The sequence below is a fragment of the Acomys russatus genome, chromosome 19 (genome assembly GCF_903995435.1).
Source record: "Acomys russatus chromosome 19, mAcoRus1.1, whole genome shotgun sequence".
Lineage (NCBI taxonomy): Eukaryota > Metazoa > Chordata > Mammalia > Rodentia > Muridae > Acomys > Acomys russatus.
Genome location: NC_067155.1, coordinates 52632699 through 52656169, shown reverse-complemented (window position 1 = coordinate 52656169; position 23471 = coordinate 52632699). Strand labels below are relative to the sequence as shown.

Below are 23471 nucleotides of genomic sequence, written 5' to 3'. Positions count from 1 at the left end.
CAGTTCTGAGAAAACCATTTTTATTATCACTGCGCAGCTTGTGTGTGCAGGATTGTGTACCAAATGGCCAGATCTTCTAAAGAACATCTACATAACATTTCTTTCATGTTTCAAGAGATGAAAATAACTGTACAAGGTTAAGTACAAAAGTACACAAGACAGCGGACACGAGAAAATCTATGTATGAGATTTTATCCCACCCGAAGCTTTAATATATTTCAAAAGTAGAATTCATGAACTAAAAAATATTGTCCTTCTATAGTCCTGTCAAGTTTAATGGAAGTGGGTTTAACCTGATTACAACACTAACACCAGTTATCACTGATCTGATATTTACAAAAAAATCGTATTTTTCAATAAATTAAAGTCAATGCAACACCCATGCAAGCTAGAATGCTAGCTGTTTGGTGAACAAGGACCTGACATCAGAACAAGTCTATAAAGTCCCACGTTGGTATTTTTCAAACTGTATCCATTCCACGCATTGAGGAGGTGAAGCCCAAGCCCATCCCTCTCTGTGTGTGGGTCTGTGATCGTGCCATTTCATACTGAGCATCAAGATTTCGAAAAACTTCTTCTTGTTGCTTCAAAGTTTTGTAACTTTCTTCATCAACTGAACTACAGCCAGCTTCATCTTCACTCTAAATGTAAGACATAAAATGTTTTAATTGTTTAACCTTTTATTATGTGTACAGTGTACTGTCTGCAGAGGCCAGACACTGCACATTGCGTGTTGGTTCCCCTGAGACATGTTCTGTGTTTGGAACACAGCACAATAATAAGCAATAACTTACTGTCAGTGGTGTGGTAACCAATAGTGTACTGAAGACTGAGCATATAACTGCCATACAGAAAGTGAAATAGGGACAGGCATATTTCAAACACAGACGTGCTTGCTATTTTAAAAGATTGTTACCAGATTTGACAGAAAAAAGCTTTGCAGGCACTGGTGGAAAGAAGAGTGATGGTAGGGGCAGCTAGTAGCATGGAGATTACTCGGCTTTGCTAACAGCTTAATTCAAAAATTTCTTCAAGGGATTGCATAAAATTCTCTCTACATTAATGGTTTAGCAAAGGCCACTTTTCTACATCTTAAAGGCCTCACCACATAATCTAAAAGATCAGTCTTTTCCCAGCAAATTCAACATTCCTGCTTAAAACTTCCATCAAAAGATCAAGAAACAAAATTCCATAGGTTTCCAGGTTGTCTCATTCTTCTCTGTGGCTTAGGATGGATGACCTTGAGCCACAGGGTCTCATGATTGCTAAGAAAGAACTCTACCCATAGTGCCCTATTAGCCAGGAGGCACACGCTTGGGAACACACAGCGAGACCCTGCCTACATTTCCAATCTTGTCCTTGATTTATTTATCCATTTTTTCCCCTTCAAGACAGGGCTTCTTTGTGTAACAGAGCCACAGCTGTCCTGGACTTGCTGTGTAGGCCAGGATGGCCTTGAACTCAGGGAGATTCACCTGCCTATGCTCCCAAATGCTAGGATTAAAAGCATGAGCCACCATGCCTGGTCTGTTTTAGATTTTTTAATACAAAGCCTCACTAGGCAACCTCAGCAGGCATGATCATTACATGATTAACACTAAGGATAACTATGGCATAGTGCTATCTATGCAATTAACCTGGAGAACAGAGACAAAGTACTTGGAACTGACATACTATGGAAATATTGTGATGCTGGAAATCATTGTTGCCATGAAAACAGAAGTCAGGATCAACCCTAAAGTATAACTCACCTTAATGCCCATTAACTTCCGAAATTTGACATTTTGGTCCTTATTTCCAAAATTCAATTTCTCCCATATTTCAGCAGACTGAGATTTGTCCTGTTAAGAAGTACTGAATTTTAGAATATGTAAAACATAATAGTTTACTATGTTATTAATTCCACAATACAATCAAAATAAAAACATTGGCATTCAAAGTATTCTATTACTGCAATTTTTACCTATCTTGTAGTTATGAAAGAAATGATTACCTCATCATAATAAATCCCATGCCCACAAAGAAAGCATCTCACACTCTGTAACCAAAATTGTCCTGAACTGATCCACCGCCTCAGCCACCCAAGTGCTGGGACTAGAGGCATGAGCCACTGTTCCTGGCTCATAATTTATTTCTGATCAAGCTGTTTAGCACCCCACCCCCATAAATGCAGGAAAACAACCGGTCTTCTTCAAAAGCTTGGTTCAAACAAATTCAACCTTTTGATATTACAACACAATGTTACCATCCATGAAGGTCACACTGAGAATCATTTAAATTAGTCAATTTTTTTCCTATGGTGGACACACACACATTTTTAGTTTTAAGTAATTATGGCAAACTCAACTACTTATAAACTGGCTCTCTTGGAAATGATAGCCTTCAACTTATTTTATGCGATTACTAGTAACAAATGACAAGGAGACACAAGAACTTACACCTTCTTTCTTGCCTTGCCAGAGCATTTTTCTCTTCTTCTCTTGCTCAGCAAATTTCATTGGATTCACAGCAGCTGGGTTATAGTAGCTGGGCACAGCTATGCCGGTCTCTGCCAATGCCTTAGCTTGCAGGGCTGCCATCTGAGCTGCCATAGCTATCTGAGGAGTTACCTGTGTTCCTGATGCCAACAGTGCAGCAACATTGAGAACAGAACCTCCAGTGGCTGCAGCCGCTGAAAAACATACAATGGATTGTTTTGTGTTTTAGAGACAGGGTTTCTCTGGGTAGCCTTGTAACGGACTCCCCTTGTAGTCCAGGGTGGCTTCGATTTCAGAGATTTGCCTGCCTCTACCTCCCTGAGTGCTAGGATTACAGGCGTGCATCACCATGACCAGCTCATATAATGGACTTTAAAAAATTGTTTATTTTTTATGTATACAGTGCTCTGTCTGCATGTAACACCTGGATGCCAGAAGAGGGCACCAGATTTCATTATAGATGGCTATGAGCCACCATGTGGTTGTTGGGTATTGGAACTCATGACTTTTGGAAGTGCTCTTAAATTCTGAGGCATCTCTCCAGCTCCCATACAATGTAATTTTAAAGAGATAAGCTTTAAATTTACACACAAAATGTTGTCAATTTGTAAAAGGGCAGGATATTTTCACCAAATATAATGAATGTTAGCTCACGATGCATTAAAATGTTAGTGTGTTCATCAACAGACATTTACTTAATATCACCAAAAGAAATGTACATATAAGGCATGATTTCAGTAGAGATGAACTAGGGCGGTAGTAGCAATTTTTTTTGTTGCTAGTGGCAATTTTAATTAAAACATTTAGAATAAGAACATTTTAGAGCGCTGTTCACATCCAACAGACGATACTGTCAAGTTCTAGAGAAGTGCCAGATTCTTTTAATAAGTTGCCAATCCAGAACATAGCTGCTATCTTCAAAGAAAAAAATGTGTATATTACATGTTTGTCTTCATGTATGTATGTGCACCACATGCATGCCTGGGGCCAGAGATAACAAGAGAGCATTGGATCTCCTGGAATTGGTGTTACAGACAGCTGTGAGCTGCAATGAGGGTGCTAGAAAGGAAACCCAGGTCCACTGGGAAAGCAGCCAATGTTGGTAATGCCAAACTGGCTTCTCAGCCTCCTCCGCTTCTTTCAAGCAGGGAAGCACTATGTATGTAACCCCGAGTGGGTTGGTACTTGCTTTGTCAATTATGCTGGTAAAAAACTCAGAACTGCCCTTAGTCTGTCTCCTGAGTACTAGGATAAAAGGCCGAAGGCACCATCCCCTGCCAGAATATAATCCTCTTTAAAAAATTCTCTACACCTTCAGTCCCAGCACTCAGGAGGCAGAGGCAGGCGGATCTGTCAGTTCGAGGCCAGCCTGGTCTACAAAGTGAGTCCAGGACAGCCAAGGCTACACAGAGAAACCCTGTCTAGAAAACAATCAAAAGGGGGCGGGGGGGGGGGGGATTTCTTTCTCAGCTAGGTGTGGTGGCGCACACCTTTGATCTAGCACTCCGGAGGCAGAGACAGGCGGATCTCTGTGGTTTCAAGGCCAGCCTGGTCTCCCAAATCAAGTCCAGGATCTCCAGAACTGCAGAGAAATCCTGTCTCGAAAACCAAAGCCCCACTTCTCTGTTACATCGTATGTTCTTTGCAGACAGCCTTGTAATGTAATAGCTCTGTCTGGCCTTGAATTTGCACTAAGCCTCAAGAGGTTAGATCTTTGGCCACCACAAATATCTGGCTTTAAAAGTTCTTACGCTAACACAGGAAGCTAGGTATGGAGGGTTATTAACAAGAATAACCCTTATTTACATATCAAAATATTAACCTCTCATGAGATAGCTTGGTGGGAAAAAAAGAAAAGCCTGGACACCCAAATCTGACTTCCAGGACCTGAAGCAAGAGAAGTGACTCCAGGAGCTCTCCGACCTACATATGCACACACAATGGCATGTTGAGTGTTTACATTTATACACGAGCTCACACTCACACACTGAAAAAATCCAAACAGACCTGGGTGTGGTGGCACACATATGCTAATGAACAGTACGTAGGAGGTTGTCATAGGAAGATCCCATTTAAGGCCTACTGAGGTACAGGAGATGGTCTCAAAAATCCAAAGATTGGGGCAGACAAGATAGGATAGTGGGTGAAGGCACCTGTATCAAGAGAGAATGGACACCCCAAAACTGTCTACTGACCTCCGCAAGTATACTGTAGCACATGTAGGCAAACACATACACACATTGTGTAATTAAAAACAAACAAAACATACCCCACTAACTTAAGATTTTGTGTGCACAAATGCACACTTTTCCAAGACAGGGTCTCTCTGTGTAGCCTTAGCTGTCTTGGACTCACTCTGTAGACCAGGCTGGCCTCAAACTCACAGAGATCCACCTGCCTCTGCCTCCCAAGTACTGATATTAAAAGTGTGGGCCACTGCTGCCTAGGCTCAAGAAAAAAATCTTCTAAGAACAAATGTACAAAAGGGGCTGAAGCTCAGTAACAGAGCTGGACAGAGTTCTCTCTCCAGCCATATGCATCTACACAAAAGCTTTTTGTTTAACACAGGCTCTCACGATGTTGAGATCCACCTACCTGCCTCTGTCTCCTAAGGGCTAGGATCAAAGGGTGTGCCACCACTCAGGACCACAAAAGGGTTTTTGAGAAGATGAAAGCTTTCAAAATGTTTATACAGTGCCTTGATGAGGATAAAGGAGTTTTTTTTCTATTAAAATTTCAACATTTTTCAAGTTTATTATTATCTTTAAAACCACAAAATTCATAGTAAGTTACCTGCAGCCATTTCTTGTTGTTTTTGTTTTTCAACCATTTCCTTTTCTCGCTGTTCTTGTAATTTCTTTGCTCTTTCCAATCTATCAAAGACAATTTAAAACAATTTGATGTAAAAACCAGTATGCACTATCATGGCACATACACAAATACTTTAAAAAATAATATTACATTCCTCCTATTAAGATTAGGTACCAGTCAGTTAACACTGCAATACAAATTTCACACACTTTTTAAAAAGGCAAGGGTTGGTATATGTTGTTGTGTGATTATGTTGACCTTATGACACTTCTTTCTCTACCACAGGATTACAGGTGTGTGTAACCATAACTATTTTTATAAAGTAATTTCTAAATGGAACAGACAAACAAAACCAGTTATCTACACCTAGCCCAAACAGGGCTTCTCTGTGTAGCCTTGGCTATCCTGGAACTCTGCTTCAGCTTCCCTAACCCTAAATGCTTGCACTACTATTGCCTGGCTCAAAAACTAAAGTTTCCCTGCCCCCTTCCGGCCAAGACAGGGTCTCTCTGTGTAGCTTTGGCTGTCCTGGACTAACTTTGTAGGCCAGGTCAGCCTCAAACTCACAGTGATCCTCCTGCCTCTGCCTCCCAAGTGCTGGGATTAAGGGCGTGCACCACCACCGACTGGCAACAGAAGTTTTTATAAGTAGACCTTCCTCAAGTAGTTAAAAATGAAACAAAAAACAAACAAACAAACAAAAACAACTAGCCAGCCATGGCAACACACAGATCTAACAGCAACACTCAGAAGATTAAAGAATTACTTGGTGAAACCATGCCTAGAAAAATTCAAACAGCCAAGTGGGTTTTTTTACCCCAACAGTTGGCAAACAGGAAAATCTTAGTGAGTTTAAAGGCCAGTCGGGGCAATATTGTTAGTTCTGGGATAGGCAGTGCTACTCTCCTTAAAAACCAGCAAACATACAAACAATCTAAACTCCAATTTCTGTTGGTACTGGCTATGAAAGCAGAGAAAACACAATCTTGCAAACCACATACTGGTGCTAGGTAAATTATAGTGTATACTTAAGTGGTCAAACAATGCTTATAAAATACTGCTTGGGGCAGAATGAATGAACCTAGATTAAAAAAGAAAATCAGTCAATTTCATAATCAAATAAGGGATCATTACAAAAATTTTTTTTCCTCCGAGACAGGGTTTCTCTGTGTAGCCTTGGCTGCCCTGGACTCGCATTGTAGACCAGGCTGGCGTAGAACTCACAGGGATCCACCTGCCTCTGCCTCCTGAGTGCTGGGATTAAAGGTGTGTGCCACCACAGCCTGGCTATAATCTTTAATTTAGGAGATATGCAAAAAACGCTTCACAATACAATGAATAAATATAAATGTCAATATAAAACAAAAAGAATTATACTTTATAGCAAGTTAAATTTGTTTCTTTAAAAAAAAAAAAAGATTTTATTCATTTCTTATGTAGAAGTGCTCTATCTGCATATGCACCTAGTATTAATGGTTGTGAGCTGCCACGTGGCTGCTGGGAATTGAATTTAGTACCTCTGAAAGAGCAGACAGTGTTCTTAACCACTGCACCATCTCCAGCCCCCATCACCCAGTTCTTGAATGAGAAAACAGTGTCAAATATTGTTTTATTAATGTAGTCCAAAAGAGCCACGATTGAGGAAAAGGTCATATTGAGACACACATGCAATGTATTATTAATGACTATCAACAGATATCTGCAATTTTTTTTTTCCTTTCCAGAGAGTCTCATTTAGCCTTGGATGGCCTCAAACTCAGGTAGTGAGAATGACCTTAAACTTATGACAATTCCTGCTTCTACCACCCAAATGCTAGGATTAGAGATATATGCTACAACTGAGGAACTCCAGGCCTGTGCGTATGTGGGGAGCACTGTATCAACTGAGCTACATCCTCAGCAGATACTTGTTTTAACACTTCAATTTACACAAAAGTTTCACATATAAATCTTTCAATTATTCTTTTTATTAAGCACATAAGACAATCCTTGAGAATAAGTTTTGACTGTGTTAATCAGTAACTACTTTAAATTTTGACATTAAAACCAAACAGAAGAAACATGTTTATGCGGTTTTTTTGTTTTACGGCTCCCCCTTCCCCCTCTTCCATGTGTCCTCAAGCCACCTGTCTCTGCCTCCTGAATACTAGCACTGAAGGCGAGGACCAACACACCTACACATTCCTTTCACAGGTTTCCTGTCTATCTGTAACACTAAGATCACTAAATCAATTGGCTCATCATTAGTAACAACTTCAGTTTTTTTTTTTGGTTTTTGAAGATAGGGTCTCTGAACTGATTCTCCTCCTTCTAAACGAAAGAAATACAGACACGCACCAACATGCCCAACCTGTAACTTTACCTTAATAACAATTGAAAAAGAAAACATAATAGATGACAGTATAGAAGAAACTGCAAATTAAGGTTTGGAAATTGTCAGCTAATAAATAATTATGAATTAGACTTGTAATTCTGTTGCTCTAAACAAGACAACTGCTGGTTGCACTTGTAGAGTCACTGCAGGATAGAACCATCTCCATTCACTAAGGTGAACGGATGGAGAGGGGGCCAGCTCACACCTTTGCTGCTGCTGTTCAGTGGAGTTTCTGCCAGGCTGGCTTCACAGGGCAGCAGCACATCAGGCTATACTGTGATAACTGTATTTTTATAATGAAAACAAAACAAAAAAACTCAATTTTGTAAAGGGGGGTGGGGGTGGGGGTGGTGCGGAAAAAAAAAAAAGAAAAAAGAAAAAGTAAAGAAAAAAGAACACAAAAACAAACAAACAAAAACCCAAATCAAAAAAGCAATTTTCAGAAGATGCAAAAAAATTGCAAACAAGTTCTTGGCTTTTAGCCTTCTAACACATCTTTGGCCCTTCCATATTTCAGTTACAGACCCGCTCTAATGTGGACACACAACCGTCCAGCACGCAAACAGAAACTTTGGAAATTAAACATTCTCTCTACATTACAAGATATAAATTGGCTAATGATATGTACCTACTAAAACTGAAAACTGATGACAGAATTCTCTGTGTTCAGGTGTTTGGTTTTAAGAAGGAAAAAAAAAAAGACAAGGTAGAGGTTCTTGTACCATATTTAAAACTCAAAGTTTTCAAACACAAAAGACATTTCAGTCTAATTTCTTTCATGGGTATATGTGTAAAAATAAAATCGGCTAATCACAAAGGCAGAAAGTTCTCAGTCTTCTTGGATGTCCAAATTAAGAACAAGTAAAAACAAAATCCCCAACTAAAAATATATTGACATGACTCTGTATCATAAATGCATATTTATGGTTAGGATTTTTTGGGGGAGGGAGGATTATCCTGAGTTAAAAGCTTATCTACACAACTAACTAGCTACTTAAAATTAAAAAGAAAAGAATATGAACCAAACGGAAAGCAATACATACCTCCTAGCTAAGGCTTCCTGGGCATCCATTGCTGTGTTTCTGCCTCTGAAGGGAGGTGGACTAGGTGTCCGGCTTAGGCTTCTGCTAAATCTTCTTGGTTTCTCAATTCTCTTCTTTCTATCTCTGCAATAAACAGTATTTTGTGTCTCAGTATGGCCACACACTACTTATCTTCAATAAAAGCCAATTTTCTTTACAAAGTTCAACAAAAATCAAAAAGGTACATTAAAAATGTGTAAAGTTATACCAGGTATGGTAGTGCACACTTTTAATCCCAGAACTCAGGAAGCAGAGGCAGGTGGATCTCTCTGAGTTAAAGGTCAGCCTGGCCTACAGAGTGCATTCCAGGACAGACAAGCCTACACAGAGAAACCCTATCTTGGAGAAGAAAAGAAGTATATATTAAAAAAAAAAAAAAAAAACTTCATATATGCCTGTGCACTATTTATATGCCTGGTGCAAAGGTTAGAAGAGGGCATCATGCTTCTTGGAATTGGAGTTACAGACAGCTGTGAACAACCATGAGTGTTTGGAATTGAGCACGAACAGCCAATGTTCTTCAACACTGAGCCATCTCTCCAGCCCCACCAATCAATGTATCTTTAAAAGTAATTCTAAATTTCTTACACATATGGCATTACAGCTAGAGTCCCACCACCTATTTCCAACCTTTGCCTGTATAATTCAGTGGTACAAGGAAAAGCTTCACACACTGTTCATCCTGTATGTTAGTACACACAGTGAGCACTCAAATATTCCTACTACTTCAAGCTGAATTACTGTCTCAGGTATTAATTCTCAATCACTAAATTAAAAAACTTAATAGTCTGGCTGCAGTTTCAGTACTAAGCGAGTCCAGGAGAGCCAAGGATACACAGACAAACCCTGTCTTGAAAAACAAACACTCCTCCAACCCCCATAAAAGGCTGAGTTACAACAGACTATATTTAGAATATATGCATATACAAACACATATGTATGCAGTAATAACTGATGAAAAATGAAGCCATAAACGGCTCTTTTTTGGTTTTTTGAAACAGTTTCTTTCTTTATGTAGCCCTGGCTGTCCTGGAACTCAATCTGTAGCCCAGGTTGGCCTTGAACTCAGAGATCTGCCTGCCTCTGCCTCCCAAGTGCTGGGATTAAATGTGTGCGCCACCATGCGGGGCCAAAACCATGAATTTGCAGGAGAGTGGGGAAGGGGTTATAGCAGGGCTTAGAGGAAGGAATGTTAAGACAGAAATGCAACTAGAACAATAAACAACACCCCAAAAATTTAAGGAGCTTTAAGAAAAAGCCAGCACCTGGAAATCCGAAGCATCTCTTGTGAGCTTAAACTAGCCTGGTCTACATAGAGAGTTCCAAGACAGCCAGGGCTACTACATACAGAGACCCTTTCTCTAGGAAAAACCCTCCGAAATTTTAATTCCTCAAATCATGGGGAGGAAAGGGCCAAGCAGATCCTCTTTGAGTTCAAAACCAGCCTCTTAATTTGAAGAAAACCAAAAGTGGAAACAGTACTTGTTGTGAAAGCAAGATGACCAGATTTCAAATCCCTACCACCCATGAAAAAAGCTGGACATGGCTGCAACCCCAGCACTTGGCACTGTAGGAAAAGGAACATCCCAAGAGCTTGCCAGCAGCCTAGCTTAATGGGTAAGCTTCAGCTTCAGCAAGAATCCGTGGATCAAAAACTAGGATGAGAAGTCGGGTGTGGTGGCGCACACCTTTAATCCCAGTACTCGGGAGGCAGAGGCAGGCGGATTGCTGTGAGTTCGAGGCCAGCCTGGTCTACAAAGTGAGTCCAGAATGGCCAAGGCTACATCGGGGGGGGGGGGGGGACCCCAAACCTAGGATGAGGAACAACAGAAGATAAACAGAAGATAAGTAATATTTTCCTTTGCAAACACAGCCATCCCACCCCATGGCTAAAGATGACTCAGTAGGTAGAGGGCATGGATTCAGTTCACTGCTTCCATATAGAGGACCTAGATACCAGCAGTTGTGAACTCTTTTGACCTCAGCATGCATGTATGTATGCGGTACAGTAAAACACACCAAACAAGTTAATTAGATAGACGGTGTCAACATATAGTAAACAGCACTCTCCAAAATAGCTCTTGTAATCAGAAAGGTCTATAATGAATTTAGGTTACTAACACCTTCACACTAAGTGTGTAAGAACGTGCACAAGATTTTCTCTCTGTGGTGCAGGGCACAGAAATCATAGACAAAGTGTACTAAAGCACCCCATCAAGGCACACCACTAAGTGCTACACCTGGCTTTACTGATGAGGTAATTATTTATTCAAGCACCTTAGATCAATTAGTAAGTAAAATTATGTTGTACAACGGAGAAAAGCTAGTGAGGAGCCACCTATACTTTAATTCAGGATAAAGAACACTTACCGACTCCGGCTCCTCGATCTGCTCCTGCTTCTAGTCCTGTGCCTGTGTCTAGATCTTGATCGGGACCGTGTTCTGATCCTTCGTTTTCTATCTCTGCTTCTAGATCTTGACTTCTTCCTTTCTCTGCTTCTGGATCGAGATTTTTTCCGATCTCTACTTCTTGACCGAGACTTCTTCCTTTCCCTGCTTCTACTGCGATGGCGCCTGAAATTCAAGTGCACAAACTTGTAATTGCTTGTAGTTATCTCCCGTTCAAGGATAGGGTCTTACTACATAAACTCTGGATCTTCCTAATGCTTATTTCCTGAAAGCCGAGATTGCTAAGCTCATAAGCGTCTTTTCCATTTTACACCTCATAAAGTAGTTAACAAAAAAATCCAACCCAAACAAACCAACAAACAAACCCCACAGCACTAGCAGATAGGGAAGGGGGCTTTCTTCATCCCCAGCCATCTTGGCAGCTGCTTTTGGTTGTGCTCTATCTTGCACTTAAGGCAGGATGATGGCTTCAACGAGGACCAGAAAAAGGTTAAACTAGGTGGGGAAAAAAATCCCGGTAGTTTGATTCACTTTAAACGCCAACTTGTTATAAAAAGTGTAAATTACATGCTGGAGTAACAAGTGTTGACTGTGGAGGGCAAGTGCTCTTGTCGACCTTCTAGCTTTGAATTAATTTGAAATAGAAGTACTATGTTATATTGGCCAAACTGGTGTCTATCACTGCAATGGTAATAATACTGAACTGGGCACATGAAAAACACTACAGAGCATGAGCACTGGTTGTCACTGGTGTAGGTGAAACGCAACAGAACCACAAAATTTCTTAATTAAAGTTTGTCAAAGATTATTTTAGGGGGCTGGAGATATGGTTCAGAGGTTAAGAGCATTGCCAGAGGTACTGAGTTCAATTCCCAGGAACCACATGGCAGCTCACAACCATCTATAATGAGATCTGGTGCCGTCTTCTGATGTGCAAGCACACATGCAAGCAGAATACTGTATAAATAATAATCTTTAAAAAAAAAAAAAAAAAAAAAAAAAAAAAAAGATTTCAAAAACCAAAAAGAAAACGACTTGTTCATGCCAAAATGTATCAAACACACCAAATATTTTGGTATCACACTAATTACTGCCTGGTCTTCGATATAGCCACATTACACATGGGATTCTTTAGCAGTTATCTCTTTAAATAACCCCAGTACTTGGGAGGCAGAGGCAGGTGGATCTCTTGAGTTTGAGGACAGCTTGATCTACAGAGTGAGTTCCAGAGCAGCCAGGAATGCAAGTTACACAAAAAAACCCTGTCTCAAGTCCACACCTGCCCCGCCTCAATTATCAAAACAAAATGTAGATCAGATGGTGATGAGGGAACAGATTTTACACCAATCCTATAAAAGAATAATTCTTGGCTCAGTAAAATAAGTTTTTAAAGACAAGTGAAAAGATTAAAGGTCATTCAGCCACCAATTGAATGTGTTAACAATTTCTCAGTCTCTTGGAAGACAACTGTGGATTTTTTTCAGTGCTGGAAACTGATTCCCAGGGCTCAGCTTATGACTGCTCTCATAGAATGAATCATAAGATTCTAAAAGCCTTTACTTATCAGCTGATAAAGAACTACATCAAGATAGTTAAGACATGACTACTATCCTATTTAAGGTCATGTATATATAATGCTATAGGCCAGGTATTACCTGGACGCTAAAGCTACTGGAAGGCACTACCCGAAAACCCCGAAACTAGTTACCTCTCACGTGATCTAGATCTTGAGTGACTCCGGCCCCGTGATGACTTCCTTTCTTTGCGTTTGTGTCTGTCCTCGCCATTTTCAGATGAATTTAATCGCTCTCTTCCCTTGTCAGAAGAATGTTCTTTGTCATTGTGCTCCTCAGACTTGTGTCTCTTAGAGGATTTATCTTTGGATTCATGTCTTCTTGCCTGTTTTAACAAGAAGTTGGTTCTTTCAGGAAAATAGTGCAACAAAGAGAGTTAGTATGGGCATCAGTAAACAAAACTGTTGTGATGCAACATTAGTAACCTTAGGAATGTGTGGCAAATAAAGTCATCTAGCGTCACATCACCTAAATGCTGCATATGCAATTACAATTTTCTTATTAAGACACAAAATTGAAGTTTGTTCCTTAAAAACTTTTAAAAACTATGATTTGATTGAAAAACTATGATTTCAGAAACAGGTAATGAAAAGCCATAGCTCACACAGAATTCTCATTTAAAAAAGAAAACCCCAAACCAGTTCTAAATCTAATGGACACAGTATTAAGTTTAAAAAATAGGGCTGGGTGTGGCGGCAGCACCACACCTTTAGTCTCAGCACTCAGGAGGCAAAGGCAGACAGGTATCTGTGAAGCCAGTCTGGTTTATAAATCGAGTTCCAGGACAGCCAGAGATATTTATACAGAGAAACCCTGTCATGAAAGAATTAAAAAAATACACAGAAAACAGCAAAACCCCAACCCATCAAATAAACAAAAAATAATGGCAGTGGGGAATGTAGCTCAGTAGCAGAGCATCTCACTAGCATGCGTAAAATCTTAGGCCCAATTCCCAGTAATAGCAAAAAGAGAAAAGAGGATAACAGGTAAAAAGACAAAGAAATGCACCACAAAATGTACTTCAAACAAAGTAGCATGCATAGTGCACTTTAACAAAAGGCCAATACCTCCTGTTATTGCAAACTATGCAGAGTAGCAATCCCCGCCCCGTAAGTAGCCGCACTTCCTGCCACGCTCTCGCTAAAAGACACTGTCTTTCAGCCACTTAGCTTGCACCAACCCCAACAGGCTTAGAGCTCTATTACTTCTTATGAAAACAGCAACTACCATTTTAAATTAAAAGCCAAAAAAAAGTAAACCAGGGGCAACAATTCCTATGTCATAAAATACAGACTTTGAAACCAGCCCAGCCACTAAATGCTAAATTTGGAAGTACTAAGTAATTTCCCATCTGAAACTTACAAAGTCCACCCTGTATTTAAAACCCCACACAACTTGGATAAATTAAACTTAAATCTAACAGAAACTAAGATCCTTTAAATTGTTTTCCCTGTTTCATATAAACAAGACATGAAAACACAATGCTTTGCAGTAATTCAACTGGGCCTGGACCCCACTCTTTGCTGCCCAGGCCACCACTTCTCCACCATAACACAACACAGGTATTTCCCACACTAGGCCATAGCATATTTCTTTTGATTGAGGCTAACTTTAAAAAACAAACAAACCAAAAAAGTGGAGTCGATCATTTTGGGACATGCAGAATGATACATCTGAAAACGATGTGGCTTTTTAGTTTGTAGAAAAATAAGAGACCTGGAGACACAAGCTAAACCTTAGTTTCACAGCCAGTTCTCTATTATACGACCTTAGAAACCATTTGCCATGTAGTGGCAGACTAAAAAAGCTTTAAATGGCAGCATTTCCAGAAACTTTAAGAGTTTATTTTAAACCAGTTTTCAAACATAACATTACTATTAATTTTATAAAACATTAAAACCCTTAACTGATTTAAGATATATTTAAGGGAAATAGGAGTTTGAATGACTAATAGTTACCTTATCATGAAGTAGGCTTATTATTTTGCTATCTGAGTCTGCAGCGTCTTCAGTTCAGTCTCTTCGCGCATTAGCACGCTGAGTATGATTTATTATAGAAATGTTATCATGTGAGCTAAACAAAATAGTCATTTTCACAAAAACTCTCCTAAATTAAAAATGTAACAGAGCTTCCATTAGGGGAAGAGGTGAAGCCCCTGCCCATGTCTGTCCTAGGAGTCCCTTGCCCAGCCCCCTGAGGCTCTGTTCTCTCTCTCACTGGTCTCTTCCTGGGTAGCTCAGTCCTCATCTTCTTAGGTGGGTGAGGAAAGTAAACTCCTATGTAGTACAGCTGCTGCCTATGTTTTCCCTAAGGCTTTACTGTAATTACCTCTCCAACTCTCCCTCACATTTTTATTGCAATAGTACTAGTATTAGGTTCACTTGAACTAGCTTCACTGAAGAAAAGAAAGAAAACTCACTACTTTCAATGAAGAAAAAGTAGCCCACAAATAGGTATCCACAAAGATGGCTGCCACTTAAAAATCTTCAGCAGCTGTCAAGGATAAGCAGACCTGGGACCTCAGATTAATGGAAGCTCTGTATCACAGGCCTAAAAATCCAGCTTATTCTTCATATACTTTTATTGTGAATATTTTCACAATATAATAGAAGTTAATAGCTTTTGAAGGTACTTTCTATATAAACAACTATCTTCTTGAAAAATGATGAATCCAAATCATGCTTATTTTAAAACCCAATCAACCTTTTAAATTTCAAGTTTGGGTACTTACCTTGACATTGGCAAACAGGCACACAAACATTTCTACCAGACACTTTACAAGAATTTAAAAGCACCTATTCACTACAAAGTATTAATTACCTCTTTGCTTCTGCTCCGGCTCCTGTGTTTTCTTCCGTCATTATCTGCGAACACACAAAAAACCCAGAATACATGAAGATACACAAATATCTTTGACATATAATGATGTAACAATGAAAGTCAGTAATGAGATCCAGGCTTGAATTAGAAATTTAAAAAAAAAAAAAAAGAGTAAATCAAAATAACTACTTCTTCTTCTTTTTTTTTTTTGGTTTCAATCATCAAAGTTTATAATTGCATTTTTTTTTGGTTTGTAGACCAGGCTGGCCTCGAACTCACAGCGATCTGCCTGCCTCTGCCTCCCGAGTGCTGGGATTAAAGGCGCGCGCCACCACGCCTGGCTCTAAAATAACTACCTCTTAAATTCCTATTTAGGTTAACCACAGTGCTTTCCAATAACTACAGTGTCTTTTAGTCACCCTTTTCCTGTTGCTATAGAAGGAGCTGCTATCCTAGCTAGCTGGGGCCTGCACCTTGCTATGCAGACTAGGTGTTTCTGCTCCCTTGTGTGTGCATCCTTCCCGGCTAGTTTACTGCTGTGCATGTGTCTACCTGTGCAGGTCAGAAGACACAAATCTTGGGATCAGTACCCTCTTTTCAGCTTTATGGTTTGTCAGGTTTGTCAGGCTTTACATACGTGCTTTTACCCACACTAAGACAACTCACTGGATGTCAATTCCTGGTCCTCACATAGCTATTCTCTCACATAAAATATACCACATATATACTAAATGAACTTATGTTAGTCACATATATACATGGACATGTATGTATGCACATAAAAACAAACAAACCCAGTCTCGGCTGAGCACACACAATCCCAGCATACAGGAGATTTGTCTGGGTTAGACAGACTCATTTCAGGAAATAAAAAATTAAAGCTGACCATGATGGCACACACCTGTAATCCCAGCACACCAGGAGGCAGAGGCAGGCAGATCTCTGTGAGTTCAAGGCCGGCCTGGTCTGAGTCCAGGACAACCAAGGCTACACAGAGAAACCCTGTCTTGAAAATCAAAGAAATAAATAACTAGGCTGGGATACATTTGACATGTTCTATAGTCAAAAGGATGTTAGCTAGACATTTTGTTTTGTTTTTGGCTTTTTGAGACAAGGTTTCTCTGGGTAGCCTTGGCTGTTCTGGACTCCCTTTAAAGACCAGGTTGGCCTTGAAATCAGGACTGCCTCTGCCTCCCAAGTGGACATTTTCTTTTTTATTCTTGCTTTTTGGAGGCAGAATTTCATGCAGCCCAGAGTAAAATATAATTTTTGGTCCCCCTGCCATGTCACATCAAGCTAGCCAATATTCAATTTAGAAAGTGATCACGGGCTGAAGAGATGGCTCAGTGGTTAAGAGCACCGGCTGCTCTTCTAGAAGTCCTGAGTTCAGTTCTCAACACCCATATGGGAGCTCACAACTGTCTATAACTCCAGTTCAAAAGGATCCAACACCCTCTCACAGACATACATGCAAGGCAAAACACCAATGTAAATAAAATAATTATATATAAAATATGTGATCACAATGCCCAACAAATTTAAACATTAAAAAATATCTTGTTGAGAATTATCTACATAAACAAATAAGAAATGACTAAGTTCCAGTTAGAGCGTTTAAACAAATTGCTCCTTTGTTTCTCACTTTTGCTATTTATTTATAAACATTGCAATGCTGGATCCTTATGTAAGCTAGGCAACCTACCACCAAAGTCGCACCTAGCTCCACGTTCCTTAAATAGCAAATGGTCATGCCGCCACACTAATTACTTTCCTTTGGTTTCCGAGGCTGTACCTCACTATTTAACCCAGGCTGGCCTTGTGCTCATGACTCTTCTGCCTCAGGCTTTCACGTGTTAGGGTTACAGACTTGTGCCATGCTCAGCTGCTTTCATTTTTTTGGAAAGGCGCATGAATATCAAGCATCTAGAAATATCTAACTTGCTTCAGACATTTTGTATTGCAGAGCTTGGGGTATAATTAAGTGCTAGGGGATACTTGTAGCATTCTGCCTTAGTGATGGAAGAAAGTAACAACAGGCATCCCCATGGAGATGCTACAACATGTAGATAATAAGAAAGTTAAAAGTGTGTTAAATAAATGCAGAATATACCACTATCTAGACAACACTTTTATTTATTTTTGAGACAGGGTTTCTCTGCTTAACAGGCCTGGTTGTCCTTTGTAGACCAGACTGGCCTTGAACTCACAAAGATCCACCTGCCTCTGCTGGGATTAAAGGGGTGCGCCACCACATCTGGCTGACAACACTTTATTTTTAATTATCTTTTAGTTTTTAGAGACAGGGTTTCTGTGTGTAGCCTTGGCTGTCCTGGACTCCCTTTGTAGACCAGGCTGGCCTTGAATTCACAGTGATCTGCCTGTCTCTGCCTCCCAAGTGCTGGGATTAAAGGTGTTGCCACCTCTGAAAATTTTATCACATTAAATTCCTTACCTGATTTTCGTTTTCTTTCTCGTGACCTTGACCGCGACCTTGAATAATGATGTTTGGAGGTTCTAGGAGAAACAGATACATCTGTCTGCTCTTTTTTCTTTTCTCTATCTGGTGATGTCTTTTCTGGGGCTAATCCGTCTCGTTCTGTGTCAGTAGCCTAAAAGTTAAAAATAAAAAAAATCATCAAAGTTTATAATTGCATTTTCAATGTGTTCTGGATTTTAAGAAGGGCAAGGAATGAAGACAGCTGAGTTTTACCAGAAAAACCAAGACCCAAACATGGCTGATCTCCAAATGGACGTATGCATAGTAAAGTAACAGATGTAAAGAACTTGACTCTAGATAGTCCCAATAAATATTTAAAGAAACTATAAAACTTTAGACGTGTGAATTAAATTTGCTGACTTGCCAGTAATCAAATTGCTGTTCATTGTTATTAAAAAGCTATTTAAAATGAGCTGTTAAGAAATTTAATTAAAGGTACATAAAATTGTAAGATATTAAAGCAGCATAGGAAGTATTTCTAGATTATAAAAGAATAAGCAGAAAATTACCTTACCTGAGAACCTAATTAACCTTCTTTAATGAAAATATCCCCTTGGCACAGAGGTACAGCAAAACATGTTCTGCCTCTCCGTATTTATGCTCTGGGCTATGGAAACATCAAGCCGTTTCCACGTTAAAGCATTTTATAGGCAATATTACAATATAAATTTTATTTTGCAGTGCTAAGGATTAAACCCAGGGTCTCATACTTGTGAAGCAAATTCTCTATTACTAAACTAAATCCAGCACTTACAAAACTGAAACAAAAACAAAACAAAAAAGCCCGACAATGGCACATATATTTTCAGAGACCTGATTTACTTAAGGTTCAATTTCCAGTCATTTGCTAGTTTACAGAAGGCTACCCACCTTCTGTCCTTTTAACAGCAACTGCACAGAACTCTCAATAAATGCTTAAGACATGAACTCTAGCTGTAGACCCCTCACGAAAGCCTTTTCTGGTTGAGGACGTAGGTCAGTGATAAAAGAACATGCTTTGTATGTGTGAAGCTCTGTCTTAAATCACCAGTGCTGGAAAAAATTCCCAACTACTACTAACTCAATTTCTGAGAACTGTGTGATCCAAATGTTTTACCATAGTACTACTAAAGTAGGCTGGAAATGATGTGTAACAGTACCCATGCATGAAAAGCTAATAAAACATTTTAACTATAAAGAAAATTACTACTAAAGAAACACATTTAAAGCCGGGTGTGGTGATGCATACCTTTAATTCCAGCACTCAGGAGGCAGAGGCAGGTGGATCAATGTGAGTTCAAGCCTGGTCTACAAGGCCAGTCCAGGACAGCCAAGGCTACACAAAGAAACCCAGTCTCAAAGGAAGAAAGGAGGGAAAAATAAAAATAAAAAAACTCACTTAAGCTAGAATAATAGAAAATATCTTCAAGGATACACTAAAATCTCAAGAGTTCCCTTGAGTTGAGTTTGATTTTGAAATTGGCATCTCATATACACAAAACAGGCCCTTATAAACTCCCTACCCTTGAAATTACAGATACAGGGCACCAAGCCCAACCTTAAATTCTGATAAGAGGCATTGGAAGCAAACAGATCTGAACTGATGAGGCGGAGTGATAAGGTTTCTCACTGGGGAACAGATGACTCAGGAGAGGGGCTGGCAAACTCCATTACTGTTCTGTTCAATGCTTGAGCCATTTTTCTTTCTCTTTTTGTTGAGACAAGGCCTCTTTATGCAACCCTGACCATCATGGAATTCTCTATGCAATGCAGGCTGGCCTCAAACTCAGGTATCTATTGCCTGCCTCTGCTGAGACTGAGCCCAGCTGAAGAATAATATTTTTTTTTATATTTAAAAGCTTGGTAAAACAATGTGAAAGACTACAAATCACCCAGAACACCCAAGTATTCACCAGCTGCTCCTTCTACCATGTGCTTACCAACCTCTCTATTAGAACTTCTTCCCTTGGGAAGATTAGCTCAGAAATTAAGTACCAAAATTAAGGAAGAGTATTATTTTACTAAGGCACAAAGTGGGTCAAAATTGATACTGAACTCCAATAATAAAATGACACATGAAAAAGGACAGGTTTGGAGTTGAAAAGATGGCTTGGCAGCTAAGTACACACAATTAAGAGGTGAAATGCATACGTTATGTGCTAAGCTACCAATTGTAGCTCAATAGGAGCAGTAACAAACAGAAAGGAAGCAAGTGTACAGTTTGCACAGCCAGAATAATGTTGTGCTGAAAGGCATCCATCCTTCAGAAGCAAGGTCAACCTCGCTTTAAAACTGATAGCCAGAACCACTAGCCGATTCCACCCAAATACTGTACTCTCCAACTTTACCGTCTCCTAGTAATGCAGGTTGCTCTACCACACCACTAAGGATGACAGTGACTCAAAGGACATTTCCCCCCTTATCCTCTGTATCCTTAGGGACAATGTCAAATTGGCCTATGACGTACTTTCTCAACTTAAAAAGCACCTCAAACATAAATCACAGGCACCTGTCCTCCAAGTTTTGAGATGATGCCCAAAGCTGCCCTCAAACTTTAATCTCCTGCTGCAGCCTCACAGCTGTTAGGATCACAGACATGTCAGACTCGTTCATTTTTCCTGAGACCCAAAACTATAGAAAAAGGCAACATTTGGCCCACTACAGGTTATTCTGCAACACGCTCAGAAGCCTTGTAACCAAGGAACCACTGTGCGCCTTAGGTTATCAGCAGTCACTTTCTTTTTTCCTTTTTCTTTTCTTTTCTTTTTTTTTTTTTTTTTTTGAGACAGGGTCTCTCTGTGTAGCCTTGGCTTTTCTAGACTCGCTTTGTAGACCAGGCTGGCCTCGAACTCACATCAATTTGCCTGCCTCTGCCTCTCGAGTGCTGGGATTAAAGGAGCAGTCACTTTCACAGGCAAAATACACTACAGAATAAAACCCACCCCACCATTAAACACATGAAATAATACGTCCGAGACCCCCTCCAGGTACAATTTTTATTTTCCTAAGGATAGTTACAATATACCAGAGGTAGAAAGCCCGATTATCAAAATTACTCAGCTTTACTTCAGGTTAGTAGAAATCCCTATGAACATGGCTTGCAAACTGCCTTCCATTTCATTACTGGGTCAATAGGAAAGCCACCTGACCCCTACGTCGCACATCGTGAAAGCCCTAGCTAACAAGCACAGGGTACGAATCCCTTTCCAGTGCAGAGAAAGGTAAGCAGCATATTCAATACTAGGCCACCTCTCTGGAGGATTGCCTTTCTATTTCAGTTAAAATAACAGAACACAAGGAAAGCAATACTATTCTTTACTTCAAGTATACTAAGAGGACCAAGACACTACCTTAGAAAAGTGTTATTAGTTCCACCATTTTAAAAAGCCAACTTATCTACAAATCCTCATTAAGATTATACTTAATTCAACTAGACAGAGGGTAGTGAGATGCAGAAAAACTACCTGCACCGTTCTCAATTCAAATACTCCAATTATCAGTAAGAGTAATCCTTAGCTACAATATGAAGTTAGAAACCTATTAGTCAGTAATAAGAAAAACATAATGCTTACAAGAATAGTTTCTCTCCACAGCCAGAAACAAGACAACCACAAGGTAATAGGATTCATTCGAAATGAGCATAGTATATTTCCAGGGCAGGCTTTCTGTTCAAACAGGTTACTTAGGTACGGTTTTCAGGACAGCCAGGGCTACACAGAGAGACCCTGCTCTCCCCCCTCCCCCCATTAAAAAGGTGACTCTGGTAGCTTTGAGGGACATGTTACCAGGAAATGGATAATTAGACGATAATTTGACTAATTTTTACTCTTTAAAACAATCCCAGTTCCAAACGAGAAGGTTCACATCGACAAGCACTAAGCAAAATTAGGCAAAGTACCCCAAATCACTAAGGGTTCGCTCAAAACGATCAAGAACGCCTCCTCATACACTGCCCCGCAAAGAAGTTGCTTTTTGGACCCGATACTTTGGAGACAATGCTTAAGATCTGTTTTTCTTTCCAGTCAAGTGAGATAAAAGAGCAAAGCATGAACTCAGAAGCCCTATGAACACGCAACACATACCACTGGACTGGCTCAAGGAGATGAACCCCACAGTACGGTGGGCTTCTGAAAAAATACAGGGTGAGGGAAGTGATGAAGAAAGTTCTGGAAAAAAAAAAAAAAGGCCATTCCCTGCGGCTCCCCACCCCCATCCACACCGCCAAACCTCCCCCTCCCTGCAGCAGGAAGCCATGATGGCGAGCGCAGAAAGCTGCCGCGGCGCCATTTTGTCCACACACAAGAACGGACAACAGCCCCGAGAGCTGTTCTCCCACTCTGTAAAGAAACAACAAGAACAGCCCGGGCTTCAAGCTCGAGTTAGTACCTACCGCCATTGCTTTTGAGTCCCGGCCGCTAAAGCGGCGCCTCTGCTTGCCCTGCTCAACAGTACTGGCCGCCGCGAAGCTCCGCCACAGACTAAATATCTTGCGCGAGAGACCCGGATGGCACAAAAGGGACGAGGCCCGGCGGGCCGCGGAGCTTGCTGGGAGGAAAAGGGGGTGGTGATAAGAGTTTCTATAACAACGCGGTTCGAGGCGGTGATTGGTTAATCCTTCAAAGGGCGTGGCGTTAAGCCTACGGAGTGGGTGGGGCCAAGAACACACTCAGGAATTTACAGCCTCAGTAACTGGGATTTAATTTAAGCTCGTGTGGGGCGGTTTCCCATTTTGAGTTTGAGAAAATTTTGACCTTCTCCGGTCGCCGTAGAAAGGGTTGGGTCGCGGTGCTCTTCCGCCAATTCAAATCGGTGGCGTGGAACCCAAAATGAGTAGGGACGGTTGTGTGAGTCAGGAAGAAGTATAAGACGTTTGAGAATTCCCTTTTAGTTTCTTCAACTGCAGGTGAGAAGGGTCAACCGCGCTGTTGTAGGGAAGCGGGAGGCCTGTCTGGTGGGAACAGCAGGGGCTTTAGCCCATTTCACGGTTTTCCCGCCCTTTAGACACTGGCGGGAGAAAAATTAGATGGCAGGCCCTCAGCGTCCGTGCATAGCTTCACTGACAATGTTTCATCTCGTTCATAATCATATATTGTCTCATCTGTTTTCTCCACGCAATCAATGATGCCAAAACGACTGTGGGTATCACCTGTTTGCTTAGAGTCCTTTCTGGCACTAAGTGGAAAATTAAGTTTTAAAGACTTAACTCTCGCCCACCGCCTTCCACTTTTGGTGTGGTTCCATAGCTGCCTAAACTCTCCAGCCTCTGAAGTTTTGCACCTTTCCACCTTTCCCAGTGACTACAATCACTCTTCTTGACCTTGTATAATTGGTTTTCACTTGCATAATTGGTCATTCAGGTTTCAGCGCATGCTTTCTCAAACAAGTCCTTTGTTTTGTTTTGTTTTTCGAGACAGGGTCTTTGTAGCCTTGGCTGTCCTGGACTTGCTT

At 40.5% G+C, this 23471-nt stretch overlaps 1 protein-coding gene across 2 annotated transcripts; it reads right to left on the bottom strand.

The window, feature by feature from the left end:
* Positions 1-22571, bottom strand: Rsrc2 (arginine and serine rich coiled-coil 2). Of its 2 annotated transcripts, XM_051161498.1 has the most exons (12): positions 22414-22568; positions 18559-18651; positions 18000-18156; positions 15548-15591; positions 14686-14763; positions 12862-13074; positions 11115-11318; positions 8706-8828; positions 5271-5350; positions 2439-2671; positions 1752-1841; positions 1-641 (listed from the first exon to the last, which is right to left on the bottom strand). In XM_051161498.1, exons 5-12 carry the CDS (start codon positions 14691-14693, stop codon positions 462-464), a joined length of 1131 nt encoding a protein of 376 aa, XP_051017455.1. In that variant the 5' UTR covers positions 14694-14763; positions 15548-15591; positions 18000-18156; positions 18559-18651; positions 22414-22568; the 3' UTR covers positions 1-461. The 2 variants fall into 2 exon arrangements, with proteins under 2 accessions (XP_051017455.1, XP_051017454.1); XM_051161497.1 differs by lacking the exons at positions 14686-14763; positions 18559-18651 and having other exon boundaries at positions 12862-13052; positions 22414-22571.
* Between the last annotated feature and the right edge of the window lie 900 nt (positions 22572-23471).

What these genes read in the sequence shown, in the direction of transcription:
- Rsrc2 (XM_051161497.1), bottom strand. An exon ending in AGATCTAGATCACGTGAGAG is followed by an intron (nt 11,319 to 12,861) that starts GTAACTAGTTTC and finishes CTTGAATTTCAG; the next exon opens with GCGCCATCGCAGTAGAAGCA. An exon ending in AGATCGAGGAGCCGGAGTCG is followed by an intron (nt 8,829 to 11,114) that starts GTAAGTGTTCTT and finishes TGTTTATTGCAG; the next exon opens with AGATAGAAAGAAGAGAATTG.